The sequence below is a fragment of the Oryzias melastigma genome, linkage group LG12, assembly GCF_002922805.2.
Source record: "Oryzias melastigma strain HK-1 linkage group LG12, ASM292280v2, whole genome shotgun sequence".
In the NCBI taxonomy this organism is placed as follows: domain Eukaryota; kingdom Metazoa; phylum Chordata; class Actinopteri; order Beloniformes; family Adrianichthyidae; genus Oryzias; species Oryzias melastigma.
Window position 1 is genome coordinate 23,138,364 of NC_050523.1, and position 11,832 is coordinate 23,150,195.

The 11,832-nt window shown below is 38.1% G+C and overlaps 1 protein-coding gene across 1 annotated transcript in view; it reads left to right on the forward strand.

Moving 5' to 3' along the window:
• si:ch211-196i2.1 (collagen alpha-1(I) chain) overlaps positions 1 to 6,787 on the forward strand; it is a gene marked incomplete in the record, with an annotated part of 126,655 nt that extends 119,868 nt beyond the window's left edge. The window contains 6 exon segments of the mRNA XM_024298772.2: positions 420 to 482; positions 1,927 to 2,092; positions 2,714 to 2,823; positions 3,932 to 4,012; positions 4,155 to 4,337; positions 6,009 to 6,787. Coding sequence (XP_024154540.1) covers positions 420 to 482; positions 1,927 to 2,092; positions 2,714 to 2,823; positions 3,932 to 4,012; positions 4,155 to 4,337; positions 6,009 to 6,158 — 753 coding nt within the window.
• Between the last annotated feature and the right edge of the window lie 5,045 nt (positions 6,788 to 11,832).

The window sequence follows — 11,832 nt, forward strand, 5'->3', positions numbered from 1 at the left end:
TCTTTGAAAAAAGACATTCCACCGAAAGTTGAGTGGCCAACTGTTCAGCACAAGTTATCAGAGCTGTTTTCAAAGGGTAGACTGCTACAGTCTTCAAACTTCAAATAGATTTGCAACAAGCCTTTAAATATATTCATGTTTAATATTTTTCAAGTAATTTTAAAAGACTGAGTTTACCAAATATTTTAGCAACATGCTAAATCAATAAGAAATTGATCTGATACGCTCTTTAGTTGTTGAAGGTTGATCCCCCGTCCCCTCTTCAAAAACACATTTTTGCACCAGAAACATGGTTAATTTCTACTTTTCCTAAATTTAAACTCTTCTCGACTGTGTGCATTTCTGATTTATGAATATTTTTAAGCACTATACCTGTCACTCAATGACACGTTCCTGTATGTTTTGTATCTTATCTTTAGGGTCCACCTGGTGTTCCGGGTCCTCCAGGAAAGTCCCTGAACATGACCCTGACTCAACTGAAGGCAAAACTCTTTTTACATTTATTATTGGCTCACTTTAACCCTTAGATAAAGTTTCACAGAAATAGAATGACTTGTTTTTGGACAATTGGTCTTAGTTTAGACCTGATTTTGAGTTTAGATAATATTTCAGCTTTTGTTCTTCTTCTTTATTTATTTATTTAGCCCCTTTCAAGATAAAATCACAAAGTGCTTCACAGTAAAACACAAAGTAAAACACAGAATATAAAAACAGAATATAAAAGCAGAATTAAGAAAAGTCCGTTTTAAAAAGATGTGTTGAGTCTACAGATCTGAGGCTGAGAGGAAGGGAGTTCCAGAGAGATGGAGCCAGTTTTGCAGGGGCTCTGTCACCTTTAGTTTTTAACTGAGTTCTTTTAACCACCAGCAGGCCCTGGTCACATGACCTGAGGGACCTGCTGGGAGTGTACGGCTGCACGAGGTCCTTTATATAGGCCGGTGCTTGGTTATTAAAGGCTCTGTAAGTTAAAACCAGGATTTTAAACTGCATTCTGAAACGGATGGGGAGCCAGTGCAGTTTGCTCAGTTTTTAGGCTAGTTTTGAGTTTAGACAACATTTCAGCTACATGCTAGCTATTTTCATTAATTTGGGCTTTTATTCATTTTGGGGGGGGGGGGGGGGTGGCTAATGTTGAGTTTAGATAATATTTCAACTATATGCTAGTTATTTTGGCTTATTTAGGCTATTGTTCATCGTTTCTTTTTGGCAAATTTTGAGTTTAGACAATATTCCAGTTACATGCTAGCTATTTTGGCTTATTTTGGCTTTTGTTCCATTTTTTTTTTTTTTTTGTGGATATTTTTGAGTTTAAATAATGTTTCAGCGACATGCTAGCTGTTTGGCTAAATTAGACATTTTCCCAGTCTTGTAGGCTAATTTGGAATTTAGCTAATATTTTAGCAAGCTATCAGCTTCAACAGTTTTTAGCCATCTATTTCAGCGTCTTCACCCATCTGCACTACCATCTTCAGCAGCCAAATTCAGTTTACAGCATTCACACTAGCATTATCACAGGTAATGCTATATCCATATAGCATTACCTGACATCACATTGCCACAACACAACCCCAACAGAGTAAAAAGCTGCCAGAACAAACAAAAGATAAGAACCACCCCCTCAAACGGGCCTTTGGATTCTCTCTATTCTCCCAAAACAGAACTGATCCAGAACCAAATCTTAGGAAAAAAATAATAATAATAAATGAAATTAGGATACAGGAACGACAGAAAGGAAGAAACCGGGCTTGATCATCTATTAATAAAAGCACAGACCTGACATGTCTACATAAAACTAGTAAAGACTGGATCATGTGGGTCTTTTTTTCTGGAACTTGCATGAATTGAAACTTTATAAACTAAACCAGCGTTTGCATTGATTCATTCTGTTCTTTTACTGTTTGTAACATTTCTCTGTGCCGTGTCCAGGAACTGGTGTACATGTCCGACATGCCCAAATACTCCCTGATCCAGACGCTGCTGGACTCCCTGCAGCTGGAGCTGCGGCTGCTGCTGGACCCTCCGGACGGCAGCCGGGAGCACCCCGCCACCACCTGTCTGGAGCTGTGGCTCTGCCACCCCGAGTACAGCAGCGGTAAAATGCCGTATCTCATTCACTTAGCTGGACTTCTGCTCTTTGTTCCCTCTGCGTCGCAGAGAAATCACTCTACTGCAATGAAATGCTTGAGGACATTCGGCCTGATGCCAGCAGTGTGCATTACAGTGTGTGTACTTTTATTGCTTTATGACAGCAGCATTATGGTCAGAGGATAAAAAATTCATGATAAAAACCTGAATCTATTCACGGCTTTGCCGTAACCTTTTATTTTAAAGGCATTTAGGGACATGCATTCTGTCTCAGTATCCAAACTCTGCAGTTTATGGAGTTTTATCACTTTGGAGTTTGTGGACGTCTGTTTAAAAGCATCTGAGCTCTAGACTTCAGCTGGATGTCTCCCTTTTATTCTGCTTGATCATTTTCTGCACAACCTAAACAAGCTGGAGGACACAGAGACAAAAGTGTACGACAATGTATATTTTTTTATTTTCAGTGTTTTCAATTGTGATTGATTGTGTAAAATAGAAAGGAAGAGTTATGTGGTATGTGACACTGCTGTCTTGTGTGCTGAATGGAGCAGACTTGTCATGTCGTCCTGTAATGTTTGATGTGATCCCTGCAGGTTTGATAATCTCCCGCTAACCTTTGGCTCTGCAGGAATGTATTACATCGACCCCAACCAGGGCAGCTCAGCCGACGCCTTGCTGGCCTACTGCAGCTTCTCCTCTTCGTCTAAAGAGACCTGCCTCCATCCTGAGAACCCTCAGGTATGAGCGAGCGTGACTGCAGGAAATTGAAGATGTCGATCGATGATTTCCTGCTGAACAAATGCAGCCGTAATGACTCTGGATCAGCCACAATCCAGTCCGCACCCCTGCAGGAAGGGATTTTTGTACCATGCAGTTAGTGGTGAGGCAGCTATGATAATGGATTCACTGGCACATTTATAGTAAAAAATTAAATCATTTTTGTTGAAATGTTTAAATCGGACTCCTCCAGGATAGGCTCCAGCAACAACTGGAAACAGAAGATGGAAAGATGTTAAAAACTGAGCAGTTATTCATGATTAAAGCTGATAGTACGGTGGCCCTGAAGGTCAAATCACGCCAAGAAATCTCTTAACGTAGAAACATTTTAAAGATCACAACAAATAATAAGAATAAATGATAGAAAACAAAGAAAAATTCCAGAAAGCAAAACACAATTCCAAAAAATTAAATGAAAACAAAAATAATTATCAGAAATTAAAATAAAATGTTAAAAAAACACAATGAGAAACAAAAAAAAGACTTTATTGATTTTTAACATTTACGTTTTTTCAAAAGCGTATATCCTGAATACCTTCAAAATGTTCTCATTGTTTTACTTTTTTGTTTATTTTTTTTACATTTAATTTTGATTTCTGGAAATGAGCTTTCTTGTCTGATTTCATTCATTTCATCAATCGATACTATTGATACTCAGATCAATATGCCCTCCCCTGCTGCGCAGTGATATAGAACGTTTGGCCAATCAGAATCCAGTATTCAACTGGACTGTCTTATAAAAATATCTAATCTGTGTCCTTAAGTCTGTTGATTTTCTTTAATATACATAAATACTCCATTACTTTTTTTATTTTAACACAAAGCCTGTTGGAAAATATACATATAAAAAACAAGCCAACAGGAAAAGCAGAATGGCAGCTAAAGAGAAACCAAAATTCACAAAATAGTCCAAAAATAATAACTTAATTTCGTTTTTGGGATACCACTGAAGCTGTCAGAACATCCTCATGCTGTCCCGTGGGTCTGTTAGCAGCAGTTTGAACACAGTCGACCTCTGAGCATTTCATTTTTAATCAGTTCCACTTTGTTTTTTAAATCTCGGCCTCAGCTCCACATGAAGGCCTGGATGGAGGGCTTTCCTGAAGGAGACTCCTTCCACTGGCTCAGCAAAATGGATCAGGGCTATCAGGTGAGGAGCTGACTTCAAATCCGCAGTTATTTTTCATCAATATTGAGGTTAAAGAGGTCGTTTATTCAGTTTGTCATTTACTTTTCATTGATAAGTTTGTTCAACTTCTGCTGTAGCTTTTCATTTGCTTGTGTCTCCTTAGTTCTCCTATCCAGATGCCAGCGTGGTCCAGATGCGTTTCCTGAGGTTGCACAGCATCACTGCTGTACAGAAGGTCACCTACTCATGTCATCCAGGATATAGACAAGGCCAAACAGAACGAAGCGTGAAATTTCTCACGGATACAAGAAGGCAAAGCTACCTCGGAGCTCTGAGAGACTGTGTGGTACGTGATAATCAGAGGCAGGGGTGGGACCGGTCTTTAAATGTTTGTTTTATTCTTTTTTAAACACACAAAAAGCTGTTTGAAAAAGTTCTCTGGGGAAAAGAAGTTGTGGCATTTTATTGTGCGTCCGATTGGTCTCATGAGCCCAGAAAGTTTAAAGGAAATGAAGAAAAAATAAAGATTTTTAACTACATTCAGGCCTGCTTTACAGGGCCTTCAGATGAAACCACCTCACATTTTGAGGGGTCTGGCCTGAGCTGAGATTGTTGGTGTCTGTATGGAAATCTACGATCTCTGTGGTGGACACCACAGATGAGAACCTCCAAGCTAAAGAAGAAAGCCGGCTTTTTTTCATGGGGCTCTGTGGACAGCAGACAACAGACCAAGTCTACTCCCTGCTCTGCATATTTAGTTTCTCCATTAGTACGGTGGCCCTGAAGTGCAAAATCACACGTACAAATTACTCAAGAACTTTTTAAAGATCACAGTAACAATTAAAAAGGCAAAACAAATAATAAAATAAAACATTATATAGTAGAAATCAATACAAAATTCCAGAAACCACAACACAGGTTGTGTCTGAATTCCTTCCCTACTCACTACTTCAAAACCAGCAAGGCCAAGTGGGCCCCATGTGGTTTAAAAGTGGTGGAAAATGAGGGCCCTGAATGGGTTTGTCTGCAGTTTCCGTGGTGGCCCCACCTGTGTTTGCCACCATTAGCTTAAGTGAACACTCAGTGGCTGGGATCGTTAAGCTAGCCAGCCACCCAGTGGACAGCGTAGGTGTTGCAAGCTTACTAGCTCCTCTACAGGGAGCTAGCAAGCTCCGTTGTAGCATGCTAGCCAGTTCCGCAGTTTCAAACTAGCAAGCTGCTCTGTAGCGACCTCCCTTGTATGGAGCTGGCGAGCTCCACTGTATCGAGCTAGCAACCTCCCACGTAGTGAGCTAGCAAACTCGGCTGTTGAATGCTAGTAAGCTCCTCTGTAGCAAGCTAGCAACCTCCTGTGTAGCGAGCTAACAAGCTTTGGTGTAGCATGCTAGCGAGTTCCACTGTTTCAAACTAGCAAGCTGCTCTGTAGCGACCTACTTGTATGGGGCTAGCGAGCTCCGCTGTATCAAGTTAGTGACCTCCCATGTAGTGAGCTAGCAAGCTATGCTGTAGCATGTTAGCGATCTCCTCTGAAGCAAGCTAGCAAGCTCTTCTGTAGTGAGCTAGCAAGCTCCGCCATCGCATGCTAGCAAGCTCCTCTCTAGCAAGCTAGCAAGCTGTGCTGTAGCATGCTAGCGAGCTCCGTTGTATCAAACTAGTAAGCTTCTCTGTAGTGACCTCCTTGTATCAAGCTAGCGATCTCAGCTGTACCGAGCTAGCAAGCGCTGCTGTCCACCTGGCGGTTGGATGGCGTAGCGAGCCTACCCACTGAGCGCCCACCTAAGCTAATATGGGCAAACACAAGTGGGGCCACCACGAGAACTCTTCCATCATAACTACGGTGGCCCTGAAGTGCAAATCACATCAACAAATCACTTGACCCAAAAACATTTTAAAGATCAGAACAACAATTAGAAAAGCAAAACAAGCATAAAATTAAAAGATTACATTTTAGAAAACAAAGCAAAATTCAAGAGGATCACTTAAAGAAAGTCTGTTTGTTCTTTGTTTTCTGTGTCAGCCCGGAGAGGAGATGGATTCTGGTTCTCGGGAGTCTGTCTACGAGTTCCAGGACCTCCACTTCCTTCCTCTACGAGACGTGGCGCTGATGGGAGGAGCAAACATCTCGCACCAGTTCGCTTTCACAGTTGGACCCGTGTGCTTCAGCTAAAGGTGGGACAGAGCTGTGACGTCTGAGGGGCCTCAGAAAGCACGGAGAGATAAGACTTTGGACCCCAAGAGGCCCTGTGGAGCTTTTGAGGGGATGAGATCTCTCAAGTTAAGTGACTCCGTCTGAATTTGACAGAGCACAAGTGCTTTCTTCAATTTTGTTTACAGAGACATTTATCTTGTATGAACTAATTTAAATATGTTTAACATTTTATTATGTTTTGTATGGATGCGATGTGTTTTTAGAGATTTGTTCCTCTTTCGATTACTGTTGGTATCAAAGTGAGTCCCACTCCTGAACAGGCAGCATCTGCTGTTCTGTTGGTGGTTCTTCTCCAGTCCGGATGGATCCATTTAACAATGGTGCTGATTATGTTTCTTATTCCTTGCAAAAAGGGACACTTGTTTATCAAACTCACACTTGGTGCTGTCCGTTAACCAACGTTCCTCAGCTAAAAAAGGAAAAAACTACTAGTTTTTGCAGCTTTATATAATCAAAGTGTTTTCTCTCAATCTCAGGTATGATGAATCAATACCACACCTTATCTGCTGCCTTCAGCTGCTCTGGTTTCATAAATCAATAAGAGCTAAATGGAAAAGTAATTGAATAAATCATCTAAAATACTGAAAGGAGTTCAATCATTTCCCGGCAACTATTTTTTGCACTTCTTTAGCTCCATGGATCTGAAACGACCTCCACACTGGTCTATTGAATACAGGAGACAAATACATAAAGTATCAACACAAGTCGTCCACTCAGGACTCAACTGAAAAAAACTCTGGACATCTTATTGGTTGCAAGAAATGACAACTAGAAAAGTTGCATTACCTACAAAAATGCTAATGTAAATACTTTTTGCTGAATTTGGTTACTAAAGATGCTGAAGCTGTTGGTTGAAGATGATGAAGAAATTTATTTTAATTGCTGAATTTCATGAACGTGCTGAAAGTTTTGATACTAGACTTGGATACATTTCAAAAAGTGCACAAAGAATTTGAAGAAAACTTAAGAAAAAAATAGCAATGTCGTTAAAATATTAGCTTTAGTCCAAATTTTCCAAAAAACCTCAGTAGATGCCAAATTAGCCAAAAAAGCTAGCGCATTGCTAAAATACTATCTTGACTTGAAATCAGCCCAGAAAACCTCATTAGATGCCAAGTTAGCCAAAAATATTATCATGTTGCTAAAATATTAGCTTAACTCAGAATTAGCCCAGAAGACCTATTAGATGCAAACTTAGACAAAAAAAGCTAACATGTGGCTAGCATATTAGCTCAACTCCAAATTAGCCCAAAAAGCTAGCACATTGCTAAAATAAAAGAATGATGAATTGCATTAAAAAAAATCATAAAAATATGTCAAATCTTTTAAAATAATATCAAAAATGTTCAAAATTGTTATGAAGTATAACTACTAAAACTAAAATCATGAATTTCCTGAACATGCTGATTGTTTTTAATTGCAGGAATATGAAAGTGCCTCATACATTTTCAATGGGTTAAAAATCATATACAGTTGGTAAACTTTAAAGTTTAGGAATACAAAAAATACAGCCGATAATATGCTCAACAAGCAGAAATTTTAATACCAAGATAGCAGACATTTCTGAAAGTGTGATTGAGTTTTTACGTGCTAAAAAGCGTCCGAGACAAAAATAAATATTGAAAATGAAAAACAGAATCACAAAGTGACTATCACTGTAAACACTATAACTGTTATCTCAGGAACTCAAATTTTGAATTAATTTTCCATCTTCAGAAGTGACTTTAAGTTTGAATCCTGTGAAGGTGTGAAATACTGCTCCCTGATGCTCTTTTTGGATGCAGTATTATTGTACAACACCACCTGATCCCTTTAGAATACGTAATTTTGGGCTTTACTGATGGAAAATGTGAGGTTTGTGTCTGAATTCTTTCACTACTGGCTAGAGGTCCACGCAGTGCTTTTGAAGGCTTCCTCCATTAGCCGGGGACCAATGGGAGCCACGCTCTCCAGCACCACACCTGAAACAAACAAATTGAGACACAGACAAAGATCCACAAAACACACAGACGTCCCACTCTGACAGAAATACACAGAACAGAAAGAATACAAAACCAAATATGGCCTCAGCCGTAACCCACTACTTTGTGCACTCTATTGAGCGTTCATCATTGTTTCATGGTGTCCAAATCTACAATTCCAAAATCCAAAATTTTTCTCAGAAATCAGAATAGCTCACAAGTTGGCAAATATAAACCACAATGCGAATGATTTTCATTTTTATTTAAAAAAATTGAATTTATTTTTTTACAAACCATCCATGTTTTCGTCTTCAGAACACAGTGGATTCATGAAAAAAGTTGGTAAAATGTTTGGATTCATGAGGTTTTTACATTGGCAAATTGGTGATGTCATCTAATCTGTTGAAAAAAATAAAGTAATGAGCAAGGTGCCTAAATCACTGCTATAATCCAGGGAACTTGATGGTTCCCCACTATAAAGTTTTTTAGTAGTCAGGGAGTAAGAAAGGAATGTAAACACAATCTAATTTATAGACCTTCTTTAGAAAAAAATACCAGCAGAGTTTTAATTTTTGACAGAAAATATAAACAGGAAGGTAAAGTGTAACCAAACCCTAAATCAGGTTTTAAATGGGGCTTTAAAACTGCTGTTTGTCTGTTTTGACAAATTAAAACGAACTTGTATAATTCAAAAAATAATGGTCAAAAACCGTCTTTGTGCTGACCCCTACAGGTTGAATCCAGGTATTACATTTGAATTTCGTTATTGGTCAAACCATTTTAGTCCTTCGTCATTTCAGAAACCCCACGTCTTGATCTGCAGCTCCAGTAATGATAACAGTCCTGCCCCCAGCTCCACCCCTCTGGTCGGATTTTTGCATTTTGGCTGTGGGCGGAGTCAGCCTCCAACTTCCCTGTTTGGTTACCCTTTAAGTATAGCTGTCAAATCTCTGTATGTTGGGTAGTAAAATGGATTTATCCAAGTCTAAAAGAAACTCATCAATGTGATAAGAGATCAAAAAATGGACAGTGAGTGATAAAAAATTAGGTTATCTTTTAGTGTTGACTCTCTAGTTATAAATGATCACAGATTTGCTGTATTAAGATAAACTGAATATTAAATTGTGTGATTTCTGCATCAACCTATTTATCTTTTCTTTTATTAGCTTTAAAAATGGATCCCTAATTGTAACCCTAACCCTGAGAATTTTTATATTGAATTTCCAAGAATGGAATTTGGATTTTTGATGTTCTTTTTTCACTTGAATTTTGAGTGTAGATCCGACTATAATAACTACGATGTTCCCCTGAAAACATTTCTGCTTTGACTTTCTAGTTTCTTCTACAACATGTTTGTGTTTTACTGTAAAACAGAGCATGTAAGAGCTCGTTTAGCCCTGAACAGACCTGGTCAGCCTGCTTCATCCGTCCCACAGGTGCTAGTAGTGACAAAGAAAAGGAGCAAACCCTGCTGCTGCTCAGCTCTGTTGCTGTTTGTGCTCTTCAGCACAGAGCAGGGTTGTTTTCAGGCTGCCTTTGAGGACGATCTCAGGGGAAACAGGATCTCTGCAGCTGGAAAACAAGCATATTGTGTTGTCCTGGATCAGGGTGTGAAGAGACAAAACTTCAGAGGGGAGTCGCAGGTCCTCCTTTCTGCACCGCTCTTCTAGATTCATCTTTGTTGTGCTTCCTTTTGTGGTAATATTGTAATAGCTGACTGAGACTGATCGTTGTTACTTTGCTGGCTCTGTAAAAATGATCTGCTTTTAAAATATTCAACTACATGCTGGACATCCCTCTTGTTTAAAGGACGGTGTTGGGCGAATAAAAATGTGTACCCATGAAAACCGCATGGAGTTTTTTTTTTGGTCAACCATTATTTTTGGATTCAGATTTTTGTGCAGTTACAGTGAAAAATCTACAAAAATTCAGCCTAAATGGAGCTTTTCTGATGTGAGTTATTGAAAATGTAATTTTAAAAGATCTGATCCAGAGAAGATGGGAGTCTTTGTATAAAGTTTGGGCACCCCAGGTCAAATTCTATATTATCTGTGCATAAAGAATCCAAGGAAAGATGAAAAAATCTTTTAAAGGCATCAGATTACAGATGAGAGATTCTTTAATTAATATATCTAAACAAAAACTAGGTTTTGATTCCCTCACTTACCGTCTCAAACTACTAGTAGTCTTCTTGAACAGTCGGTTGTGAACAATCGGTTCACAACTCATCTGCCGGCTCTCGTATAACACTGCAGTGAAGTTAGTTTTAGGTTGAATATTCGACTGACACTCAGTCCGGATGTCCATTAAATAATTCACAAGAGAAATAAATGTTTTCAATAGCTTCCAAACCATGTGACCCAATGAGATGAAATGTATGCCAAATTAAATCCTTACTTATTCAAAATTTCCACTCCTCATATGTGAGCCTTTGAGATTTTAATACAAAAATTCATATAAAATATTCCTTTGCAACAATTGCAACGCAAAGTGGTTTGTCTGGTGTAGTTAAATAGGACCCACAATTGGGCATACATTTTATTTTGTTGGGTCACATGGTTTGGAACCAATTAAAAAAAAAATCAGTTGTGAATTTATTGACAATCCCTAAGAGATGCTGCTGGACGTCTGAGCTGAACGCCGTATATCCAATCTAAAACTAACTTCACCGCAGTCACATACCTCAGGTTTCCCGGCCTTTAGGAGACTGTCAGCTTCAGGACAGATTTTAAAATTTTATAATTGTTTTTATTTTTTAAATCCTTTAGCTGTTTTAGTTTTGCTGATCTTTCAGATCGTCTTTTACCTTAAAGATCTCCAGAACGTCTTTCACTGCTATGCTGCTCATCTGAAGGCCCTCCTGAGAGAGATTTAAACACAAGTGGAACTCGTCTTTTTATTAAATTGAGCTAATATAGTGTGTTTTATATACTGTATTCTTAACCCATTTTATATTTGAGATATTACTTTGTTTTATGTATTTATTAATTAAACATTCTCCTCCTTTTTTGCATGCACCATTTTAATTTAATCATTTTTCATTTTCATCTTTGTATATTTTTATTACTTAACTTTTATATTTCTTCTTAGTTTCAATCTGAATCTCTGCCATTGTTAAATGTTTAAGTCTTTTCCATGTATTTTATCTGAAGTTTTTTCACACTATGATCATTTTAATAATAAAAAAAACAACAGCATTTCAGTTTAATTCATTGCAATTATTTCTTGTTTTCTTCATTTTTAATATCTGTATATTGTGTACATTTGTATTTTTTTGCACTTAGGGCTTTTAAACCATTTTGTGCAATGTATGTTTACATGAAAAATTATCTATGATCAATGATGATTGATTTTAAAGTATTATATTCATCATATAAAGTGTTATTTCACGTCTTTATAATACATGTTGCTCTTCAGTTCTGTCTTTGTGGAGTTTTGTTAGCTTTTTAAATTCCTTCATTATGTGACTAAATGGTGACACATGGGCAAATTTTTTTAAATTTTTTAAAATGAAACAAAATAATGTTGAAAAGCTGGAAACAATTTAAAATATATAGATCCCGTGGTCTCTGTGGTAATCTGTTTACTGCTCTAACTTTTTAAATTGTTTTTCTAAACATCCTGAGCTGAAAGAGTTAAATCTCCCTCTGAAGATCACGTGGGCTCGTCAC